At 36.8% G+C, this 27,232-nt stretch overlaps 1 protein-coding gene across 1 annotated transcript in view; it reads left to right on the forward strand.

Moving 5' to 3' along the window:
- Nucleotides 1-27,232, forward strand: part of LOC145675957 (uncharacterized) — a 468,482-nt gene that overhangs the window by 198,220 nt on the left and 243,030 nt on the right. Inside the window, exon 2 of the mRNA XM_081746774.1 lies at nt 1,211-1,336. Within this exon, the coding sequence (XP_081602900.1) occupies nt 1,211-1,336 (126 nt within the window). The remainder of the gene's footprint in view (nt 1-1,210; nt 1,337-27,232) is intronic.

A 27,232-nucleotide genomic window follows, 5' to 3' on the forward strand; every position in this document is an offset into this window, starting at 1 on the left:
TGTCCGCGCTGCACTGAGCAGGAGATAGTACCTTACCTCCGCGCTGCACTGGGCAGGAGGTTCTTTTTGTCTCCGTGCTGCACTGGATAAGAAACACCAACCCACCTCCACGCTGCTTTGGGCAAGAGATTCCTTTCGTTTCCGCGTTGCACTGGGCAAGAAACACCAACGCACCTCCACGTTACTTCGGGCAAGAGATTCCTTTCGTTTCCGAGCTGCACTGGGCAGGAGGCAACAATGCACTTCCGCGCTGCGTCGGGCAGGAGGAGATTCTTAAAGAAAAATCTATTGTATAAAGTAAACTACTTATTTGTAGCATATTACTTGTATAAGACTTTTCGTAATAAAAAGATGAGGAAAAAACCGTGTACCGTCTGTACCATTACATTACAATATTCTCAAATTAAAATCTTAATATTGAATGTTTGAATACAAATAGAAAAGTTTGATATGAAACTTTCGGATTCAAAAAAGAAAAAAAAAATAAGAAACAACCTCATCACCTGGCTCTATAATTTGTATCAAATTCTGTGTATTAGTAGCTTTTATCTTCTGATTCATTCATCGTATATAAATAATATAATATTTAAGTTTTGTAAGGTTTGATTATAATTTTTTGAAGTGCTAGGTAAGACGACTGATATAATTGTCGATGCTTATCAAATATATAAAAATATTATATACAGGTATACAATAAATAAATAAATAAATAAATATTATTTTTAATGTTTATTGTATGATAACTATTTTGTGCCTTGTGCTTTAAAACAGTGAGCAACTAGATTTAAATATTATATTAATTTCAAGAACTAAATATATATTAATATGATGTATTGAAACGAGCATTTTATAATGTGAACGCTATGCAAGATTTTAGTTACTGAATAAATAATTTCTATATGCCATTGGAGAAAATTTTAAAAATGATTTTCTGCTTTCTTATATGCTAATGTAATCTGCTTTCAAGCTGCTTGGATATCAATATGTTTTATATTAACATTTTCATTTTTTTAAAAACAAATATTCAATTACTATTAAAACATATGATCTTTTCAATGACGCTGAGGAATCAATGTACTTGTAATTCAATGGAGCGCTTATTTTATTTTAATTTTCCAGGGGAGAGCGTTGCATGGCTATTTTATGCATGCATGAGGCTTGAATTGATCGTTGTGTATCCCTGCATTTATGTATTTTTATTGTACTACAGGAAAGTTGGCGAGTTTTCGTTGGAGATCAAAATTTGGCCGACCAAGCAAACTGCCGAGTATAGGTGATGTTGATCCAACTGGCACTTACTGCCCACTTCCTGAGGACTGGCTGAAGGAGAAGTTCGGTATGACTGTAGTAGAGATATTTTTTGGATTGATTTAACATTTAAAGTATTTGCTGCGCAGTTTAGCAGGTTATTTAAAATGTAATTCGTATTTTAATTTATATTTATAATAGTGAAGTAGTGTATTTATAATTTTTGCTTATTAATTCTGTAGCAATTCATAGTCATTCAAGTGGTTCTTTTTAACTCAAATTAGTACCGGTATAGGTAAGTGGAGTTTTCTCCCTCTCTTGATTTTTGGAAACTTTTAAAATGTAATTTGTAAGGCTTTTTGCTGTGCTTTTCATCTAATTTTTCTGAATTACGGAGAATTAATCTTTAATAATAAACATTAGTTAGTTTTGAAGATTAGGCCTTTTGGTACGGACATGAAAAATCATTTTCTCGTATATGTGACAGTGTGTAAAAAATTGAAATGTTTCTGTTGTAAACAGAAGACGTTCGTCAAACGCATTTTCAAATTTTACTCACTATCGCAAAACTCATGCATAGAGATCAACCTTCATCCCATTCTCCAATGTTTATAGTTTTCTCGTGAATAGCTAAGTGAGTAATAGAGGCTTCGCAGTGAATTTAATTTTGAAAATTTAATTTGTATGCCTGTACTAATACTCAACGGATATGGAATCTGACTAAATTGCGTAATTAATATTACAGTAAAATCCGTAATTTAAGTGTAAAATTCTTACAAGACAATAAGAAGAGATATTTTCTTACTTGCACATGTCAAAGAAATACGACGACAGAATAACCTTGGGGGAGGAAAGTGTAATGCAAAATGAATTAGCCATAATTTCGGTTGTTTCCTTTCCGTGCATGCGAAATCTCTTTTGCTGCATTGCATGAATAAAAGAGAACTGATTTTTTTTTTATGTTTCTTTTATTACGGTTTACGTTTCGAAGTTGTATTATTTGCACTCAAGTTCTTGGCACGTAGTTGTTTATAGAAGTAATAGAGTTACGTACCTAGACTGCACGTAGGCTTACTTTAGCTAATAAAAATAAAATAATAACAACGTTCATGGTATTGATATTAGTATTCTGGACGATTATGGTCGTTTTATAAAAAAAAAAATAAGTAATACCGTATGAGATATAAGTATTTACTGGTTGTAGTGCAAATACAGTGAAACCTGTCTATGTTGGTTCCATTCACCATAAGTTCCATTCAAAAGTGTCCAACTTAGACAGGTGGCTAACTCACAAAGTAACAAGTAATGTTATGTAAAATGCTGGTTCCTTAAAGACAATGTCAAGTTACACAGATGGCTAACTTAAAGAGGTAGCCAAGTTAACAGGTTTTACTGTATAATGAAGATACGAATATCATTAAGAAAACTAAAATTGATGCAGAATAAAAGTGACAGGATACCATAATCTGCACCTGAAGAAGGTATTTGATCTTCCACCTGGAGAAGGAACCTCATAAGAGGTTGAAATTAACAAAATAATTATTTGAAGTTAGCAAAAGTATAATCTTTTACTCTAAATCGACATTTAGGTGTGATTATTTTCTTAAGGGGATTTAAAATTTTAAAATTTTAAGATATATTGGGAAAAGCACAATTGTGCTTTGTAACTATCGCATATTGACCTACTATTTTAATATCGATATACGAACTATGACACTCAATTCTGAGGTTCCACCCACAATCTGAGTTATGGAATCAACATTGCAATTGGTCATTGCTACATTTCCACACACGGACACACATATAGACAAAAAATACCAAAAAAGTACGTATTGTCATATGCTTACCACATAGTCAGTTATTAACCTAATGTATCTGCTTTGATGAGCTTTTATCACGTAGCGAGGGTTATATAGTTGAATAAAGTAGGTATCCTCTTTCATACGACATGCGATTCTCCTTAATTTTGGAAAATGCTCGTTGGCCCATCCCTTAAATTTGAAACAATGTAGGCAAAAATTTGGTAAATCTTCGCTAGGACTCGAATATACACCTTTGATTTTTTCTGCTTCCACGGGTAAAATATTATCAAAAATATACGTAATTAATGTGTGCTATTACGTGATAGGTTATTGACCTATTAAGGACTTGGGTATATACTTGTATGAATTAGGATGTTTCACGTTGAATATTTGTATGGGTAATAAAATTGCCAAAAGTTCAAATTTGTGAGGGTTTTGACCTCCTCCAAGACGATGAATATAGGACCGTATTGTTTTTTATAAGACAGTGGTCCTTTGGTTCATTCCATCTTAAAATTTGTCTGGGACTCACCTTTAACTTTGGAAACGGTCAAAAAAATAAATAAAAATTGATAAATATTTTTAGGACTGGTGTAAACTTGGGTGGTTCAACTTATGAGCAAAACATTTATACAATTTTTGTAATCTGAGTTATGTATTCTGACGTCACATATTTGTGTGGCTCCGCGCAGCGTAGTCGCTAACTCTCTCGCCTTCGGTACCAGCGGTCCCGGGTTCGATTCCCGGTGGGGACACTCTGTCGAAAAAGTGTGACGCTTTTTCAGGCCAGCCACCTTGAATGAGGTTTTCCTGGGTTTTCCTCATTCATACCAGGCAAATGCCGGGATGGTACCTAACTTATATGTCCCAGGCCGCTTCCTTCCTTCCCTTTCCCCAGATTGTGTGATCGCCGAGGGACGTCATCCTTCAAAACGTAAAGGGCTAAATGGCCTTAGATGCTGAAAGCCCAAAAATCTAAATCCTTACCTAACCGTCACATATTTTTCTTCAAACTAGATCATATTAATTTTAGGACTTAAAAACACTTAAAAACTTAGTTTAGGTAATCATTAAAACAATTGAAATACAATAAAAACAATTTTCATTAGGGCTTGTAGACGTAACTTATAGTCTTAAGATCATTACTGAAGAGATAGCTTTCGTATCTGATTGTTTGATTGATTTCTATTTATACTTTGAACCTTTGGATTTGTAGTCATGATTCATAGTCTAAGATCACAGATGTATTCAGATATTTGAAAACCGTTTATTTGTTAATCTAATAGTTGAAAACCGCATAAAGTTCAACAATTAATCGTGAAAAGAAAAAAGGAAATCAATTTAGTTAATCAAAATATATACATTCTATTATTTTTATTATTCTATTGTTCGCTTGTATCTGTTGTACTAGAGAAGAAACACCTCCTCCAGTTCCCTTCCAGGCGGCAACGTACCAAGAACTGACGAAACGTTGCCACGTTGGACCGCAATAGATACACGTTGGAATAAGAAGGATGCTGAACGAACATCTCCAGAAACGATAGATATGCGTCTGCCTACCTCTCTAATAAAATCAAGGCTTCTAGAACCCCATGCTCCACTGGTCTCGATAGCTATTGGAGCAAATATAAATTTATCGAGGAGATTATTGTATTTCCTTTCCTTTTCTGCCTCTCTACGTCTAGCAACTTCTCCAGCATTCACAACGGTCAATGGGAGGCTTGAATGGGCGAATGTGTCCAAACATGTAAAATCCCATACTAGAGATTTGCCTCTCATCCAAGGTATTAATGTCATGCCATCAGGTCGTTTACCATCGGAACGACAATAGCCTGACGGTTCACGAATCGAAGGAATTCCTGCCGTCGTGAGGGCTCGCAAAATGATGTCATTAACAGATGAATGTCTGGTGTTTCTGCCTATGCTCTTCATGCATGAGAGGCCATGCAGGCCGCGTTGGGTAACTTGATCCCCGCAAGCTGGACAGCGATGTGGCTCACAAACAGCTGAACCTAGTCTTAGGGCTACTGCGATTCGAAAGGTTTCATTAGACATGTGAAGACCTAATTGGGGAGAAGGTAACGCATTTAACCATGCACCAGCATGGGGAGATGAAGCAGCAAGAAGTCTAGTTTTATCCTCTGGAACAGCACACACATGAAATGTTCAGTTCTTCTAAAAGCTCTCGAATAGTCATTCGCCTGTTTGAACAAATCATTTGTGCCACTTTTTGCATGTTTTCACCTGTTTTTGACGTCCAAGAATGTCTCGATCGTTTCTTGTTTTCAACCGACCCCTTGACTCTTTTGAATCGCTCATACCACTTGTAAACGGTCTTCAATGCCATCGCTTCATCGCTGTTCTATGATTTAGACATTTCGTGAGCTTGTTTGACACTTTTTTGCAGCTTAGAACAAAACTTAATGTTGGCGCGCGACAGACACTAAATACGTCCTCATTCTTCTGCCTCTGGAAGCCAACTAACTTGTCACAACACGTTCCAGCGTTGCCAGACTCACAACTCAGAATTATTCCAAAACCTGATCGAAACTATGCTAGATTTGGTCAAATTATGCTAGATCCTCAAAATTACTAATTTAGGAGTTAAAAAAAAAACGAAGTTGAGATACGATAACATAACTTAAAATATGCAGAGCGCGAGAATGCGTGGATAGAACTCAATACTTCACGCACCAAAGCTTTAACTCAGCTAAACTAGTGCAGTCGTTGCCAGACTCAATGGCGAACGTATAAATGAATGCAAAGTGTTTGTTTACATATTTTGAAAGAAAATTACCTCGCAGCATAAGCGGAGTTGGGAATTGTCTGCTGGGGGGGGGGGGGAAGATTTTTGGTCGGTTTCGGACCTTTCATTTCAGAAATAAAGATGGTCATGAAGTCAGAAATAAAGATGGTGAAGTTGTCAAAAAGTTGGGGGGAGAATGGCCTCCATACCTCCGCCCATGCCTCGCAGTTAGAGGATTAGAAAACCCTGAGTGGAGCCACAAAAAAAAAAAAAAAAAAAAAAAAAAAAAAAAATGCCGTTTCTAACTTACTTCGGAAAATGAGACTGCCTGTATGGTTTACTGACTGTATGAATCAATGGAAGAGGATACATTTCTGCCGTTCTTTTGCTTCCCATCACCAACTTCTTTCTCATCTTCAGGTTTTGCGGCTTTTTGATAAACTTGCTAAAATTATGCTAGATTTGGGCAGGATGCTAAAAGCAAGATGCTAGATGCTAAAGACATGCAAATTATGCTACATCTAGCATCATTACGCGGCACAACGCTGACTCGTTCAAACTCGACACTGACTGTATCAAAGGTTTAGGCCAGTGTTGCCAAAAAGTTGACACAAAAATTCGCTAAATAGAAGGTGAAATGACTCCAATTTGGGATGAAAAGTCGCTAAAAATTATTCATGATATCGTCTCTCTCTCTCTCCATTGTATTGTATATATATCACACTACCTTGACAATAATCTCATTTTAGTACAATGTATTCCGTACACTGTAAAAAAATCGCTGTGGTATTTCAACGACATGCCTATGTGTTAACACGATTGTGTTAAAATATAACACAAACAAGTGGTTAGAACTGGAGTTGTGTGTCAAATGCCGGTAGTTGAAATGACACACAGCCTGTGTGTTAAATTAACATAAGTGTAGAATCTTCGGTGTTGTTTTCTGCGTGATTGCCAAATACGCTGGGCATCTAATTATAAAGGCTTATAAATTGAAGCTACAGACAAACACAGTAGAAAGAAATACTTAAACAAATCCAGGTATACGCAAAATTTCAAAATGCAAATCGCGAGATTTGTTTTCAGTTGTTTTACATAATGTTTCTGAAGAAACTCTAACAGCACAAGATGTGCTAGGCATGTGCCATTTAGGTGTTCTAAATTCATCTCCCACATTTGATGCATTTATTGCTTCTTTTTCTAAGCGATTGTGTACTAGAAGCAACAAACGCATCAACTTTATTAGATGGCAACTGGCGCCGATCATTTGAAAGTGAATATGGAAGAACTATAAAATAAAGTAAACAGACAGTCGTCATTTTGTTATAAAATTAGGTCTACATGGCGAGTAGATTTTATCTTATCCCGAACGGTTATCGTCGAATATACGCGGCTTAAAGGAGCACTCTGATTAGCCAAGTTCAAAAGACCTCAACATTTTATTCTTCTACAGGCGACATGTTCTTCATCGTCTTCGTGGCTAAGTCAGAAGAACACGCGGCTAGTAATTGAAAGGTTGGTAGTTCGTGCCCCAACCCCGCCACTGGAGTACATTTTTTTTACTTGTTTAAAGTGTTTTTTTTTTTTTTTAGACTCAGCATAATGTAAACACATTACGCATATAGGCGATTTAACATATTTTTGGGGAATAATTTTGTGGTTCATCAACGCTTACGGCACGGCTCAACACCGGTTGTGTGTTAAAGACGTAACACAGCCCCTGTGTTAAACACCAACACCGCGGGGTATGTGTTGAACTAACACCGCATAGTGGTAGTCACGCTGGAACCACTGCCCTGTGTTAAAATTGAGTTGAATTAACACAACCATTTTTTGCTGTGTATGTTTTAAATTATGATCAATTTCCCTTCAATAAAATAGAAAAATGTTTAGAGAAAACATATGGATAGAGAAAACATACAAAGATAAAACTTACACCTACTTCATCGTTTATCGAGCTTTTAGAGATAATCTCGGTAATGCCGTATTACAGTATTTGTGCATGTCAACGGAAGCTTTTTACTAACTAAATGACATTTTGAAGGTTAAAATTGTTCTTCGGTAGAGAGCAAGAAGCAGCCTATCGGAAAACAAAGCGAGATTCTGGAGATTTCACACGCTATATAGGCTGTATATTTGCCGCACTCGTTGACGCGTAAGCTGATTCAAATGAGTAAAAGGAAAATAAACATACAAAAACTGCTTTCAACTAATAGTAATTGATTTGTTCAGAGCACAAAAGTTGCTAGATTTGTAAATAAGTCGCCAAATTGTCATCTAAAAATCACCAAAATAGTTGCTAATCGGAAATAATATATATATATATATATATATATATATATATATATATATATATATATATATATATATATATATATATATATATATATATATATATATATTGTCGCTATTCTGGAAGTCGAATCCCCTATATTCAGTGACCTTTCCTCCAAATTGGCAACACTGGTTAGGCTACCGGGGATACAGCATCGATAGATGGCACTGTGCAGCTACATTCACCGTACTATTTAATCACATCTTGTAATTATAAGTTTAAGACAAGGTGATTTTTAAGTAAATTGTCGGCATGACTCTGATATTCACGACACGTTATTGCTTCAAGTGCTCCATGAGTTGGTACGTATTAAAGGCTTAGTGCTAACTGAGACTTGTCTATAAATTACCAGCTTAATAATGTTACGGTAAATACGTGCTCGGTTATTTCATTATCATACCAGTGTAAATTTACTGCTATTTGAATTCATGTACATTGCATATTGTTGCTGAGGATAAACTGAAAACACTGTGTAACTGACACATTTCCAATAGTGTTAACATCTGTGAAGTGTGTTCTTCTGTGCTTGAAGGCTTTCCTTTCATAGCGGCAACGATTATCTGACAAATATATGCAAAAGGCAAATAAATAATTAAAAACGTGTAACATCAGATGAACTCTGTGATATTATTATTATTATAATTATGTAAAATTTTAAGATGGAAGATTGATAGTAAGTGTTCTGTGTAAATGTTTAATCACCAAAACAGATAATTTCTTTTTTTTTAATGGACAACCTTTTGCGATACGTTAATTAGCTAAACGTTTTGCGAATCATTTAATTAGCTAAACTTTAAAAGAAATGTACTTAAGTAAACATTTGTAAATCCACGTGTAAAGCTTTTACTGTTTAATAATAATAATAATAATAATAATAATAATAATAATAATAATAATAATAATAGCTGAATTCGAAGTCCTACGGATATTTTGGGAATCGTTCTGAACTACAGTGATTTTCAATGTGGGAATCTTTAGGACCTGAACTAATTTGACATCAGGTAAATTTGAGGGACCCAAACTATTTTGAGGCTGGAATGAAATGAGATTGAGGAGGCACCGACTGGCTTGAAGTTTGAATGAAGTTGGTGTTGGAATTGAACTTCAGTTAGGGATTATGAGGTAGTGTTAGGGTGGGAGGTAGAAGACTAGAGTTAAATATTATCTATAAATTAAAACGCAGCAGATAAAGTGGAATCCAGATTCTTGTGAAAATCGTTAAGCCTTATTTATGATTAATAGGTGTGTGTGCAATCCCATTGTAAAAAATGAAACTCCTAGTTACAATTTGTTTGGACGAGGAAGGGTTAGTAATGATGCGTTCTATATATGCACACACACACACACACACACACACACACACACATATATATATATATATATATATATATATATATATATATATATATATATAATGCGAATATTATGCATGTATTCACGATTCATTATGTATGATGGGTTGATCATGTCTGGTTTCTGCTTCAATAGTTTGCAAACATTGCTTTTTCTAAATCCGTGTAATTTTTTTGTTTGTGGTCAGTACGGTCAAATGGTAATGTGTGCAATATCCTTACACACCCTTGGGATACCTTCACTACCAAAATATTTTCTAGATCCTATGTCTCTCCTTCATGAGAACCAGCAACTAAAATTGCCAGTGCAAAACTATGTCACTACACACAGCGACATGTACAAAATAAATGACTTGTTCTTGTAAGTTGTGCTCCGTCTTTAAAAACCATCCGTAATATTGCCAACATCAGTTCTCTTTTATTCCTTGTCAGATGAGGCCTGGCCTCACACTCGGTCTTTATTGCTATTACTAAGATTGAGGTTCAGGAAGGTAAGAAACGAAACGATAAGATTGAGATTGAGTGAGGGTGAGGTATTATAAGCTTAGAGTTCATTTTATGATCTAAGTAAATTGTAAAAAATGAAAGGTGAGTGAGTTTTGCAGGTAACACAATTTTGCAATACAATAAAGAATAGACTGGAATCCTGCCGGTAACTTGTACAGCTGATTTAACTTGGAAAACTTCCAACATTATTTTCAATTGTCTGGTAAGTACAGTTAGACTTAAGCACAAACTCGTAATAGTAAATATTGCTTCTAACAAGATTGTCAATACGTTAAGAGTCGTTGTACTATATATATATGTTCTTTATGTTTGTTAATTTTGTATGTGTGTATGTGAGGGAGACATATAAACGTAAACACATTGCTAATACTCGCTTATGTTACCTTTCTGTGCTTCAAGTGCTTTTACACTAACATCTGTGTCCTGTTTTCTTTCAGATTCGTATTCGTACCACTTTATCTTCTTTTCATCAACAGGTTCAAAGTTATGTGACCAACATTTTGACCTTAGACCAATTAAGAGTGTTGTGTTAATTTTTACGTAGTCAGACAAATATTTACATACTGATTTGTAGTGGAAAATGTAGTAGTCCGTTCATTCAGGTTTTATTTATATCAAGGGATACTGTTTATGGAAAATAGGTTAAGACCTTACTTACCTATACCTTAAGACCTTAAGTTACCACTAAATGCATTGTGGCGAAAAACGTTAAGCAAGAGCAAAATTATAAGACAGATCATGTGAAAAATGAAATCTGTATTAGGTGAGGCACTTCTTTTTTGTAGCTGTGAATTGTGTCCTGACATGTGGCAACGCTGAAATATTCTTATTGACTAGCACAGTTTAAAGAAATCTTGAAGCGTTGCTTTGAAAAGCTTTAAACAGTGTCCATGAGTATAGTTTTCTTGGTACTAAGACCAATACTAGCACAGAAATAAACTGTTTACTACTCATAAACCTATACTTAACTTATAACTCTACTGTGCCCGTAATACTACAAATTATGGATGCGTTGAAATAACAAGTAATACTTTCGACAAAGTGGACACTTTCAAATATGTAGAATCAACATTAACAGACCATATCCACGAAGAAATTGAATGTTGATTGAAAGCAAGGAATTCGTGTTTTTGTTCAGTCGAAACTCTTTTGTCTTTGCGAATCCTGTCGAGGAATTTAAAGCTTACAATGGTATAAAACAATAATTATGCCTGTATGGCTCCGAAACATTGTCGCTTACTTTGAGGGAAGAATACAGACTGGAAATATCTGGCAATATAATTCTAAAGCAAATATTTGTGCCCAAGAGAGACGGGAGTGGTAGAAACTTCATATCGAGGAACTGCATAATGTGTAGTTTACCTAATATTGTTAATGTCACTAAGTTAAGGAGACTTAAATGGACAGATCACGTAACCAGAATGGAAGAAAGTAGAAACGCTTTTAAAATTTTACCTGGAAACCTAATCGGAGAAAGACCATTAGGATAACCTAGATAGGGATGCGCATGAGACGAGTCGAGACAGGATTTTCTTGACAAAATTCGAGTCGAGACACGGCTCTTCCAATAGAGAAATATACAGTTTTCGAGTCGAGACATCACTTTCACAGCACATTTTTAAGACAAGACAGCCACAAATCTTGTCTCGTGCGCATCCCTAAACCTGGGCACAGATAGAAAGACAATAATAAGATGGGTCTCGCAGAAATAGGAATTCAAACTACCAACTGAATCCAGTCAGCTAAGATCAGGATTCAATGGAAAGCTTTTATGAATGTGGCATTGAACCTCTGGATTCCGTTGGTTCAATACTGTATGACACGGATCAGCGTCCGATTTCGACATACTGGTTTAAAAGTTATACAAACCTAGTCGTTCTTCGTTACTTTTGCGAAAGACAAAATTGGCTGTGTACTATTTCTTGGATTATTCCCATGTCATCGTCAATTCGTCATCCATTTTCCTTATCCGAGGATTGAAATTGCCGAACATTGTAGATAAAAATTGCAGTTCCTCGGCAGTTAAATGGATAACTCTCTTACTTTATACTGTATATGGAGGTTAGTTTTATACTTGATTCTCAGATATTGCCAATTCCCATTAGCTTACAAGGCAGTGTCATTGGGCGAATAACTAAAACAAAGAAGGATTATAAACAATTGCCCTCTTTCGTACGTAGATGTTTCAAAGGACAATCGCATAGAATGGCAAATAGGTCATTTGGGGCAATACCGACACCCTAAGGACATTAGCACTATTACAAGATTGTAATGAATTATTAAAGAAACGAATTATAGCCCATGATTAGGTATACTATTTCAACTAGTTGACAGATACAATACACTGTTACACAAAAGCAATGTGTGGCAATGGAGCCATAATTGAAACGAACGATGAAGAAGTGTCGGACTTCTCAAACTCTATGGGAAAGACCGACAGGTTGTTGGGGCAATATCGACATTAACATTAAAACCTTACGTACTATGACAGTGTCGCTAATAATTCCACAACACAGATTACTGTTCATAAAGTAGTTCATATGCCTTAAACAAACACGGAAATCTTTAAGTATAGGAATGTAGAATACCTTTATTTCCAGCTACAAAAAATATTTTAAAATGTCGCTGAGTTACGAAGGAGGGAAACACAAAAATGTGTTTAGTTACAAGAAAAGTGTGAAGCAAGAATTTCATTAAAGATATATGCCAAATGTGAGCTAGCAGAGAGCGCAAAAATTCAATACATCATAAAAAGTATTTATTAATTTATGTTAATCATATGTTACCAAAAGTATGGTTATAGATTAAAATATTAGTGTTAGCTTCATATACAGGAAAGAACAGTCATTTTTGTCTGAGATTTCACACTGTTGAGACACAAAGAAGAGATAATCTGAATGAAGAACACAGTCCTCGTGAAACCATTAAAATATTTTGTATATTGCACCCAATCAACGGGATTGCTTTTGCCGTAAAACCAATCTCGGCAGATAGCACAATTTTCCTTTTGAGTTTTCTCATTTTGGTTACTGTATTTTGCAACATTTTTATGTATCTGCATATTCTTCTGTGTTTCACTACCTTTTGATTTTTCTATTTTACTGTTTTTCTGTGCAGATCTTAATTGTCCTTTGCTTTACATGACCACATCTTATTTTCTTGGATGAACCCATACACGTCTAATATACGAGGGCTAGTCAAGAAAGACTTGGACTGATTTTTTTTCTAGGCAATTTATTATTACTCAGCAACAGGCACATGATCCTTTTCAAAGTAGTCCCCGCCCATTTGAATGCACTTTTTCATTCGAGTCTTCCAGTCCTCAAACACGTGTCGCAGGCCATTCTTTGAGAGGTCCTTGAAAACCGCCTCCGATGCCTTCAGAACCTCGGAATTATCGGAGAAGCGGCGTCCACGCAGTCTGGATTTTAGGGCAGGGAATGGAAAAAAGTCGCACGGTGCGGTAGGCGTCTCCACCATCCTCAAACCTTTGCAACAGCTCCCTGCAAGTCTCCACTCGAACGGCCTTCTGCTCTGGTGTCAGGAGTCGCGGAATCCATCGCGCACACACTCGGCTCATGTGGAGGTGGTCATGCAAAATTTTGAAGGCACTGCCATGAGATATGCGTAGTGCGGCTGCCAGATCGTCGATACTGATGCGGCGATCTTCTCTAACAATGACTGCTGCCGTGTTAATGTTCACCTCAGTAACAGCTGACGCTGATACACCTGGTCCACCAGCTTTCGTGATTGTCATTCGGCCCTCTTTAAACTCTTTGAACCACCAGAACACGGTACTTCGTGGCAGAGCGTCATCTTTGTAGGCTGCTCTCAACATTCCTAGAGGTCCTGTTGCACTTTTCCCCAGGCGATAGCAGAACCGTATAGCTGCAAATTGTTCATCTCGTAATGACTCCATTTCTTCTACAGGCGACTTCTAGAGGCGGCGCAGAACATCACCTGCAATAAAAAGTCGTGATTACCAAACATGCAATGATTCCTTAACAACATTTTATATATATGCACAGCAAGACCCACCCTACTTGTATGCCAAACTATGAAGCTCCAGCGTTAACAGAACTGCCGGGAAAAAAATCAGTCCAAGTCTTTCTTGACTTGCCCTCGTAATTAACTTTTCTTCTAGTGGTGTTCGTTTCCTTCAGTAAATGTTGTATGTTCACCAAAATATTTCTTGCAGTTAACTTTGAATAACCTGTCCCATAATGTATCCGAGGGACTTCCAAAGCTCTTGCAGCAAGCATTTCATTCTTAACGTCCTCTATGGCTACAGACGTTTTATTCAAATTACATGAGCATCTCATGCTTTTCCGTGTGTAATTTCGAACCGTGATGCAATGGAAAAGGATGCAGACGTTCTATTATCTATATGTTAATTAGTATTTTTGATATATACTTTATTAAAAACTACAATGAAAGGGGAAAAAAGCATCTGTCAAAAGTGTCCCAAATGTGAGTGTCGAGAGTACCTCGAATGTATATGTTGCACTTAACTATATTTTATGCAAGTTAGAAACATTGCACACTGATGAACTAACTACCTGTAATTGCACAACTTTCAACTGTATGTTGTCCACCATGAGTATTGAATAATACAACTTTTACTTCCAAACAAGAGCTTAATAAAACAGGCGGGCCGCGGTGGCTCAGTGGTAGAGCATTCACCTCTGGTGCTTGGGGTCCCGGGTTCGATCCCAGCCCCCGCCAAGTTAACTTTGTGGCGGACAAGCACCGTGTGCGTGGGTTTTCTCGGGGTTCTCCCGTTTCATCCCATTTTCTTCACTCCACCATTTCATTCATTACTCATCATCATCACCGTCTCCTTTAGCCTAACCGGCATAAACGTGGGACGTAAAACTCAAAGATTTCATTTTCATTTTTTTAAACAAAACTAGGGATGGTATCGAGACGAGACTTTATACAGTCTCGGTCTCGTCTCGGTTGAAAAATAGCTGTCTCGGTCTCGATCTCGTCTCGAGTCAAAAATCGTCGTCTCGGTCAACAAATGCTTGTCTCGATCTCGGTCTCGGTCTCGAGAGCCAAATCTCGGTCTCGTCTCGAAAGTCTCGAAATAAATAGGTGAAATTAAAATTGTAAAAGTCTTATTATCGTAAAGTCTGCCGTTTCTGCTTCTTATTTTCGGCCTTATTCTTGACTTCGAATTATAGTATGGTGTACTTCTTCAGAGCTAATTTGCTAGCGCTAATGCCTTCCATGCGTGTGTTCCAGGTTCAATCATCAGTTGGTATATCATGCCTGGGATAAAACCCTAATAGTAACCCATATTTCAGTTTCTGCAAAAGACGTTCTCATATGGCCTCAGTACTGCATATACTATTAAAGTCTATTAAATTAACTCCAGTACTATACAGTAGTTTATTTCCTTCCTTTGAATCAGAATTGTTCAATATCTCCTAACGGATAACGCAACACATAGCAGGACGAATGTATTTAATCTTACCGAAATTGAAATTTTACAATTTCTCATTTATTATTCAATACATTCTGCTTTGACTGTCATTTTAAAAACAATATAACGTTCATTATCTTAACAAATAGGGTAAATTATTACTACAATATATTTTGTTTAAAATTGATCAAATGCTTTATTACCGTTTCACATCTACGTGTATAAATGACACCTTATAACACGAACTTCGTGAACTTTGTGGTGGGAACTACGGCACTCATCTTTGCTATGTGTGGTCTCGGGTTGCATCACGAAACAAATTAGATTCAAAGTCAGATGTTTCGCATAGTTCGCGTCTAAATTTAAGTACATTCTGTTTCTTATAAAAGTTCCTAAAGTTGTAATGCATTACATACGTATATATCCAATGCCGTAACATAGATTAAGTTTATTCCTGAGCTCTTAGCGGCGCATGTGATCTTCATTCGAGAAAACCAATCGTGCGTTCATTACGTAGAAATTTTATGTTAATTGAAAATTACTTGCGAAACATGAACATATTATATAAGTATATAGCTAATTCAAGCTAGCTGTATCTATTTTCTCTCTCTCGTTGAAACAAGTGATTCTTAACTTTCTAGTTTTCTTTTGTATTAATTTTCGTAGTTTTCAGCAACATGAAGTATTAAATAGTCAAAAATATATTTTTTTTTCGCTGTACGACTTTCGTTAAATTTTGGATCCAATTTTACCCTACCTTACCTAGTAAAAGTTATACAATCTGAACATTAGTGGTAGACTACGCTAAGTCACATTTTAGTCAAATTGAGTTAGAATACTTTTTTAATAGACTATGTTCTTTCTAGTGGGGTAATAATGTAAGTCTAAAAGCATACTACTACTTTGTAACTACTTAGTATAGTTTGAAAAACAGTATTATAGATCTTAGTTAAGGAACCGGTTTTTCGCTTCTCCTGTAAAATTACGAAATTATGACTTGGTTTAGTTTACCTCTTAGGTCTCGATATAAAATCATCACCATCATCATAATCAACCATTATCAATCCACTGCTGGATTAAGTCTTCCCAAGTTTTCTCTACAAATATCTAACTTGGGTAATTCTTTTCAAGTCAGTAATTCCCCAGTGGTTCCTGATTTTGTCACAATTTCTTGTATGCGGACCACGTAGTATCCAGTCTAGAATTGTTTTCGTCTATCGACCATAATTTCGTCTTCCAATATGTCCATCACATTTTCCAGTCTGTTTTAAAAATTATTTCATTAGTACCAGTCATTAGTTGCCAAATAATTCATTTCTATATATGTGGCCTACAAATAGTTCATATCCTCTACTTTTGGAGCACAGACACGCTACTTTTTGATCTTTGGATCTGGCAATTCTGACTCAATTACTTAAATCAACACAATGTAAGGAACCCCATTTGCTCCAGTGGCTAGCACGCTTGATTTTGGTTCACATGCTCCCGAGTTCGATTCCTGGTGGCGGTAATGTTCAACGTCCGAAGTTTTTCGGATTCCACTGTGATCAGTAACTCCACGTTTCCTTTAGCTGCCCTAGCATAATCGTGAGACGTTAAACTAAAACAAACCAAAACAAAAATCAACACAATGTGTATTACTAACTGTAAGTCCTTGAATAATTGCATATAGCTATGTGGTATGGATCGAGTTTGAGGTGGTCGGTGGTCAAACTATAACAAATGAAATGCAGTTAGGGTGTAATTAAAATTTTAATAAAGCACTGTTTTAATCTAAAAAATACGCCAGGCCTAAGACTTAGCGACAACAACTAGTGTTACTGAAAAGTTATCAGTTACATTTAATTTCAGTTACAATTTGCTTTTACATGTATTGCTGGAACGAAAACTTTGACATTAACATTGTAAGTAGCTCAAAGACTATGAACAACATCGTGTTTGGAAAATATTCTTGCACCATAAAACAAATTACGAGTAATTTTAAAATATTTTGCAGTTTAGCTATGTTATTTGCACTATATTTATAATAATATTTAGCAATTTATTTAAGTTCGGAACACTGCTTAAAATAAAGTAACTGCGACTTGTTGTAATTAAAACTACTGAAGACTAATGTTATAATGTTCCTGCCATTTGAGTTATTAGAGATCTCCAAAATGTTGATGTTAGTGATATGTATTGTCCTTTGTTATACTGAATAATATATGTACTTTTGTGCTTTTATTTAATATCTAAATTATAAATATGTATAGCTCTTTCGTGGCTAAGCGGTTAGCCTTTGGCGTGAGAGACCCGGGTTCGATTCCCGGCGGGAGCTCATGTGGTTTGGATTCCACGTTAATCAGTAGGTTCAGTCTCATATAGCCTCGCTGCTGAAAGAGACGTCAAACTCGATTAACTGAACAGAAATATGTAATATCATACATAGTGCAATTTGAGAAATTACAACTTTATGTTGCGTTGGCAACACTGCTTGTTTATCTAGTGGTATTGCAGAGTATCTAGAAGAATTTCCCCTTCCATATTTCACACAGCATGTTAAAAAATTCAGCATCTTAATATATATATATATATATATATATATATATATATATATATATATATATATATATATATATATATAACTAGATGAAATACCCATTTTTCGCATGGGACCAGTATTTGGAAGCCAAAGTCTGTGGGAGTATCACTATCTCAGCAACCGCGACAACTATGTATTTGACACTAATATCGGTCATTTTGTATTATTTTTACATGTCCCGATAAACACCTCCCTAAGACCCCCTGGTCCAAAATTTAAAAACAAACAACGCTTTTTCTTGTTCTGATTACTGGGACATGATACCCGTCACCCAAATTTGGTAACTCCTGGACTCTCGTCTGGTTCCCAGGCCGCACAAAGACAGTAAGAAAGACAGGCACACAGACACACAGACAAACCAACTCTTCCTTTTACTTATATTAGATAAGATATACAGGGGAGGGTTGAAGGGGTTATAGCTCCCCTTGACGCTCAGCTATACACTGTATAAAATGGCTTCAATCCTACTTCTTTCTTTACACTTGATAAAATATCAAACTATGGTTTAGCCCCTCCCTCGATTATATCCTGGATCCACTGGTATATATATATATATATATATATATATATATATATATATATATATATATATATATATATATATATATATATATACATATGTGTGTGTGTGTGTGTGTGTGTGTGTGTATGTGTGTTGAGAATGGGATAGAGAGACAGAGAATGCTATATACATCAGCAGTAGGTTTTGTTTCGGGAGAGGCTTGAGAACGAGTAAGAAACATTTGTCTAGTATGTGCAATGCGAAAAAATGATCACAAATTTATTTCGGGAGGGGCCAAAGTACGATAGCCACCCCCTAAATACGCCACTGAACATTAGTCAACCGTTCTCATATTATCTAACACAGCAACGAAATAAATTTTGAGTAAAGGACAATCTTAATAGGTATCTATATCAATATTCGAGACGAAACCGAGACTTTCGAGACTGACCTAAGTCTCGTCTCGGTCTCGTCTCGATTTATAGAGCTCCGTCTCGGTCTCGGTCTCGTCTCGGTATATAAAAGGCCGTCTCGGTCTCGGTCTCGGTCTCGTCTCGGTATATAAAAGACCGTCTCGGTCTCGGTCTCGGTACCATCCCTAAACAAAACAGACTCAAATTTTACAATGACCCTTGACTTCTCACATATCTCTCACACCTTACCTCATAAATTTAGACCTTTCTCGTCAAATTATTATAGGCCCTACTTATTTTTAAACTTTTACAGTGTCGGTATTCCCCAACTGTCGGTCGTCCCCTGAATGACTATAACCATTCTACGGTAAGTTATTAATTCCTGATTTAAGTTTTTATAATTAATTTTAAAGTCAGAATAAAGTTTTGGTATAACAGCAATTTTATTAAAACGTGTACAAAAGGTATCCAAAATATGATGGACAAATACAGTGTTTTTCTGAATATAATTGGTTCATCTACCGAAGTGTGGATGTACTATATATAATAACTTATCTTCAGATACCTATTTATGGTTCAAAATAGGTATACGAACCGGGTTCCATACATACAATCAAGTTAAGCAGTTGTCAAGTTAGAAAGATAAACAAAACATGATGTGATGCATGCATATGCATGGGTATTAGAGTTACTTGATATCATGTTATAATATGACGCTATTCAATATTTTGATAAAGGCAGGTCAAAAATTCAATTACCTAACGAAAATGAAAGCCAGACGGCTTTATAGAGGCTTGCCGTATTGTGGACAATCAACTCAGGTAGCCTTATGCTAATTCCATTGATATTACATACATTTGTAGTGCTTAATCCCTTTCATCCCCTTCTCAGTTTTACTTTGTAATTGCGTTTCGTGTCGGGTGTAACTTTGTAGATATAGCTATGTATTTGTTTTTCGCTGTTTTGAGTTGGAAACAGCCACCAGAAAGATTTTATCATGCTGTCTCGTTGGTCGAGAACTTGTGAATAAAACATTTCTTGGAAATTGTCCTTTTTCTCCAGCTGTGATGATATGAAAGTTGAATATTCATGCCGGAAAAATCTCTCTCTTCCACTTCTGACTACTCTAGGCAGGTAAAAACAACGAAATAAGGGGAAACATAAAAAAACAATTTTAAAGGGTGGTGAAAGCATTTTTCTATGTAGAGAGTTTTCCAGCTGTTTTTCATTTTACGCGAGCTTTCCTATTTAGATGAAATTGTATTGGCTTTCCTTGTTTTCTCTTTCCTGAACTCACGCAGATTGAAAATATACATGTACAAAAGACCGTCGAAAATTAATCCAGAAACTGCCTTGTTTCGTTAATGCTGGTTAACAGTGCTATAAAATTGCAAAGACTCGTTAAGTTAAATAGATAGTTCTGCAATAAGAGACGATAGTGAAACGCAGAATTCTCTTTAAGTAGATGTTAAAGAAATTATCGTTGTGCTACTACTAAGGGTGTTGCGAAGAGAGTTTTATGTTGTGAATATAGTAAAATACCTATTAAACGGAAGTGTTAGAATTAATAGCATATCTCTTGCTTAGCGTAATAATATCTTATAGTGAACTCCGTCTAGCTGTATCTATGGTTAGAGCATGCATCTCTTGTGCGGGAGATACGGGTTCGATTCCCATTTAGAAGTCGTGTTGTTCTTATTCCACATTAAGCTTTAGGTACAGGTTACACATAGCCTCCATTGCGAACTGAAATTCATCGCATTATGTGAAAATGGTGATTGAGACGTAGAAAAACAAATAGAAAATATATCTTTCCTCTTAAAACTAATTTTAAAAATCGCTGTGACACGTATCTGCTTATGAGGAGTTTATATGCTGAGTTTCATCTCTGTAACTTCAGAGATTTATGGCGTACTTTATTCAGGCTAGAGCGTTTGAATCCCTTTTTACGTCCCTTAGTATAATTAATTTCTTTAAAAAAAAAAAAAAAAAAAAACCTTTCTTATTCATTGCTTTCATATCTGAAGAAGTTTTCTGTCCGACCCTCCCGTTCCTCGATATATTAATATGGCTTGAATTTTCAGTGAATCGCTCTCACTCTTCCACAGGGGCGAATCCAGGGGGGCGATTGCTTCCCCCCAGAAGAGGAAACTTTCTTATTTTATATATATAAATAAAATCCATCTACGAGGGTCATCCGGAAAGTGGTACCCGTTTGCGCCGCATAAAGCGCTGACGACTCGGGGAGCCGCTGGGCAAGGTTAGACCGCGTCAGTGGCTTGTCTGCCTACTCTGTGCGAGGTTGCGTGACGCTAGCAGTGCTTGTGTTGTGTCTGTGCTTGTTTATAATGATTAAACGAATTGAGAACCCCGCCAGTTGTGAAGTGAGGACCGTAAATTTCTTAATGCACGAAACGTTCGACCTTGTGAAATTCATCGCCAATTAAAGGAGGTGTATGGAGACAATGTGATGGATGAGTGGTCTGTTCGGCGCTAGTGTCGCAACTTCAACCTTGGGAGGGGGAGTACACACGACGAGGAGCGTTCAGGGAGACCAACTGTCATTACAGACGAACTGCTGAGGTCAGTAGACGAATGCGTGAGGAACGATCGGCTCGTCACAATTGATGAACTCTGTTAACATTTTCCTAATGTGTCTCAAACAATTGTTCATGAAATTGTCAAAGACCATCTGCATTATTCAAAAATCTGTGCGTGACTACGTATCTCAATACGCTGGCGGCGGAGGACTATGGCGCTGGAATACAAAAACTCGTCACACGGTATTATGACAAATGCTTCAATTTGCTTGGTGATTATGTGGAGAAGTAGTGTGAAGTATGCTCTTTCCAATAAAAATGTGTATATTTTTTAATATGTACTACTGTGTCTTTATTGCACAAACGGGTACCACTTTCCGGATAGCCCTCGTAGAGTTTGAAGCTCTTAAAAGTAGCTCTAAGTAACAGTATGGCAACCTACCGCCCCCCCCCCAGAAGTCGGTCCTGGATCTGCCCCTGCTCTTCCACATAGTAGTACATAACTACATATTGCCCCGATCCCTTTTCCTCTTCCAGGAGAATCAGTGGTAGAGAGCTCTTACCTCTGGTGCTTGTGATCCCTGGTTCGATTCCCGGCTATGTAGCTTTGTGGTGGACACATCGTGTCTATGGGTTTTCTCGAGGTAGTCCCGTTTCCTCCCAGTTTCTCATTTCACCAATTTTTCCATCATCATTCACTTACCTTAAACATTTGTCTCCCTTAGCCTAAAGGGCATAATCGAGAGACGTTAAACTGAATTATTTCATTTTATTTTCCTTCCAGAAGCAGAATGTTTGAAAGCACAGAAACAAGGGCGCCGATCCCGGGGGGCCAAGGGGCCTTGCTCCTTCCCCCCCAAAGCTCGTGTCGGCCTCCTTACTGTATTTGTAAATTTACAACATTTGGCATGAAATTAATTTGAATGCAATTTGTTTTAAAATCCTCATGTAGCCTATGGTTTCTGCATCTGAATGCCCCCGCCCCCCCAAATTTACAGAGAAATTGGCGCCCTTGCACAGAAATACGCGTTTCCCTGAGTATTTAATTAAGAGTTTATATAACGAATTTCACAGCTCCAACTTACGCAAATCCATAATTTAAACTTTAAAAAAATAATAAATAATAGGATACCTTAATACTACAGAAATTGCTCCCCATGCCCTCTTTAAAAGCGGAATTTTCGCAGATACTGATGTACGTATTTAATTATTTTTATTATGAATTTATATGCAATCGTTTATATACGTACATATATTTTTATATGAATAGACACCCATGTCCTTCTATTAAAATGGAAATTTTCAGGAAGGCTGGAATATGTTCATCCGCTCTCCCCTTAGCCAGTCACAAATCTAGAAGTTATAAACTGGGGGAGGGTGCCAGCCATAAACAAAGACTATGATAGGTGTTAACGCAAATCATTTTAGATTAAAATCCTTTTACGTACTCCGCTAACAGAAACTAGGAATAAACAAGTTAATCATTCCTTTCACAAGTTATGGTTAGATATGAAGTTCGAATTAGCAATTAATAAGTTAGTAGGCATTTACAGGTACGATAGCTAGAGAAATTATTTATAAGACATTGCGCTTTATATGGCAAAAAGAATTGTAATTAACCCCTTGCACTGAAATGACGAGTCTAGCTCGTCATGGCCTTCCGGTGCCAAGTTGCACCAATGACGAGCTACACTCGTCATAAAATTTAAACTATTGTAGCATCACGTAGGGTTACTATATTGACGGTTTGAAAGTTATATAATGATAAACTATCTATAATACACTTTTATAACTTATACTTGAATTATCAGAATTCAGAAAATAAATCGTTGTGAAAGGGGTTCAACTTAGAAATTGTCGGAGAAGAGAAATGCTAAATATAAATATACAATTCACTTATAGCACACATTTTCAGACGCTACAAAAGTGGAACTACTGATCAGACAACCTTCATTCTACTACGGCCTGTGTTCGTAGGTTTCCTTAACCTTCTAAGGCCCTGAGTATTGCATGCAATACAATTTTTAAATGCCTTTCTTTGTTAAGAAAAATGTTTGAAAGGTTAGATTCCGTGGTATTGTGTTCAGTACATAGCACCCAAGTAACATTTTCGTTGTCAAACGGTGTGCCAACCGTTGTCTATTTGTAGGCATCGTTGGCAAAGCCACTATCAAAATGCCAACGGCAAATTCGACAATCCTTCAACCATCGATGGCAACAAGCGAAAACAAAACAGTGCACAGTGGTTCAGAACGAGCAAAAACCTGGTCAAAACCTATAACCGTTTATAACAATGTACAAAATGCTTCTAATGCCTCAAATATGTGAAAATTGTATATTTATAGTACTAAGAATTAACGAACACGTTCATCGTTCGGTTTCGCTAGCCTTATGTGCAGGAGAGAGTTTGTAGGAAATGTTTGTAAATACTGATAAAGTACTGCGTATTGGTATGCATTACGTCAGTACACACACATAAAAATCTGCACTACATTCATGCATACAAGTCTTCATTATACTCATACACATAAAGGAAAAACGAGAATTCATTTTGTAAACCACATTTGTAAGTCAATCATCACTGTCACTATCAATATCGCTAAATAAAAATGGAATGCCTTCATTCTTTTGTTTGCTGGACGCTGCGTTGGCTCCTTATGGTCCACGCTCCGATGTCTTTAACAGCAGTCGTCCTTCATATCACAAGCAACGTCTTTTCTTCCCAGTAATAGTGCGAGAGAATTTGCGTGAGTGATCTTTCCGAAATGTTCGTAAGTCCCTCTTGTGCCTCTTCAGAAAGCTGACCTATTGGTAAAATAGCATTCTGTAGCCGATCCATGAACAAGAATTTTATGGACCCTAGCAAACACATAGAACCAACTGTAAAGATGAACAAAGAGTGTGTCTGTCTCCAGTGCATAACTGTCAAAAGCGTTGGGATCAATATCAAGTCCAGAATCGATTACGTATAATATCACCGAAAAACGTGTAATCAGTTGTTCAGAAATCCCCATTATTTGCGAAGATCGGTGTGAATCCGCAAAACATCTCCTAGCAGTGTTCACATCCTTGCTTGTTCCACTGTCTTCTACTTTGGGCCTATCACTTTAAGGCCTATTTTTGCTCTAAACTGCTTCCGAATCTCATGTTTTCGTGATTTCAATAATTCCTTGTGCTTCTTTCGAACTTGCCATGTCTTGAAATCGATTCGATATGCAATATAAAGGAGGCACTCAAAAAATCGTATGTACGCATGTAACACTGCCAATCCAAAGAGAAATGTGGATGCGTCTATGTCTTTCATAGAACCTCTGTCTAAATCGTTCATTTCTTTGGGAGATGCTTTGCAAATATAACACTTTTGAAGAGATTTGTTGTTCAGGAGTGCATTACAACTTTTCCATCTACCATAGTGAGAATGAGCTCGTGATGCACAGTAAATTGGAATACACTGACATTCACAGTTGATAGATGATCTTGAATCTGCTGTTCGATGCACTGGACTCGTTCAACTTTTTCTACGCTAAAGTTTGAGATTTAATTTCTGCACTGACATCTGAAACAGTAATACTCTCATTTGACGGGTAACAACTTTCTTAGCCTCGATAATTGGTGATAACTTGGACAAATGTCTGCGTTGTGTGTTTTGGCACCAAGACGTAGACAGTTGTATTGGTTTTTGGTTAACTTACGATCGAGAATCAATGCAAGCGCCTCTTCTTTGGTGCACGGTTTAAGTAAAATATTCTGGCCCTTTGCGCTCATAAACGCTTGTCTTATCTTACGAACTCTAGTCGAAGTTGTTTTTGTCACCTCACGAAGTACTATTTCTGCATCTTGTTGTTCTGATACCCGAAGCCTCATTTTGGCAGCAAAAGCCAGTTCCGACGTACTTGCAGATGTACGTAAATCTTCCGCTTTCCTCCGTTTAGTTATGTCAATAGATTCTCTGAAATCCTTCGATGGACAACCGCCAGGATTTGATCGACGTTCCATCTATCTCCGGAATTTAAATGTCAGTTCTTCATCAAACGATTCTGTATCTGTCTTTAGGAAGACGTCATGATTTCTGCCACTCTTATACAGTTTTTGGTATACTTGGCTGCAAAACCTGGAAACAATTCGTCGAATGTCTTCACTAACGTGGGCTGGGTGATCTCCAAGGTCTAATTACGTCAAAACCCAGATCTGGACATGCTGTCTTTGTTTCCTTTGACAACGTCCTTACATTTCTCTCATTTTCGCATTGACCTGGATGCATCTCAGCCTCATTATGAACTATAGATGTCCTGCACGTAAAAAGTAGGAATAATTAATTTCAGTGTCCTGTCACAACACACAATAACAAGGGAACACGTATTTCACGAATTCGCACATATTCGCACCTAAACTTCCTGAAAAACAATTCATCATGGATTATTCTTTCAGGCCATTTCAATAACTCTGCTGGGGAACGCTGGGCACTATACTAAATCTCTGTAGTTTTGTGGACCTTTTGCTAAAGCAAATTAGATTTTGTCACATTAACATATTTTGTTCGAGGAAACGTAGATATGGAAGATACTGCATAGCCACTTTGGACAGTTGCAGTGCTTGAGAGGTATGTTGGTATCATATACAACAAATGTTTCTTGTAACCACATATTCTCAGATACCAAGCCATGAACTTGAATGACAAATACTCTATTTGGCAGCTATTTTACAGATATGTCCACAATGGTTAACTTTCACCCTTTCTAACTCACACGTTACATGTTACTCGTGTTCATTATTTGTATATAATAAACTATGGATATTTCGTAATCCATACACTAAACCAGTGTCCTTCTAACGCAATTTTCAAAAATTGGGTTTTGACCAGCTTTTTGCTCGTCCTGAACCACTGTGCAGTGGTTCAACGTAGGTGCATCGTTGTTTCGGCAACGCATCGAAAGACGATGTTCTATTTTGGTTGTCACAATGTTAGGGTTCCGTAAGATAACGATCGTTCGCCAACTGTTTTTTTTTTCACGTTGATGTTTTGTTGACATTCCATTGGCCCAACCACATCATAGTTCGTAGGTTATAGGATAACGATCGTTGGCCAACCGTGATTTTCTCGTTGGCATTTTGTTGTAATTTCGTTGGTCCAACTCCTCCATGGTTGGCACACTGTCGTCAATTGGTTGGTTGGCCAACTGTACACAATCTTCTGTTGGCCCAAAGTTGCAAAAATTGTTGGCATAACGATTTGCAGTACCGACAAAATCACCGTTGGCCAACCAACTATGGTCGGTTGGCCCAACCATTTGCCAACCCAAAATGCTACTTGGGCAGGCTTACTGTACTGAATTCACGGACTCTAACCTTTCCAACAATTTTCTTAAAGAAAGGCATTTAAAAATTGTATTGCATGCAATACTCAGGCCTCAGGGGATTAAGAAAATTTCCCTCGACCGACAGAAAATTTCCCCTTTTCTTATCAAATTTTCCCTAGTTTGTTGAGTGTTCAATTCCTATGACAGAAGTTATGTGATAACATTAATTTAGCCATATATATACCCAGCCAAGAATGGGTAAAAATTATGCTACTTTGAAAACACACACACTATTGCTATTTTATTGGTTCATTTCTGAAGAACAAAGAAAAGTTTAATCTTTTTTATTGGTCAATTTATCTGAGCGAGAATTTCCCTTGATTTTCACGTTGTATCGAAAAAATCACCTACGAAGTTTACCTAGATTAGGGAAATTTCCTTTAAACTACGAACACTGACTACGGCTGGATGCAAACTCATC

This window comes from Thermobia domestica, chromosome 18 (assembly GCF_964235325.1).
Source record: "Thermobia domestica chromosome 18, izTheDome1.hap1.1, whole genome shotgun sequence".
Classification (NCBI taxonomy): Eukaryota; Metazoa; Arthropoda; class Insecta; order Zygentoma; family Lepismatidae; genus Thermobia; species Thermobia domestica.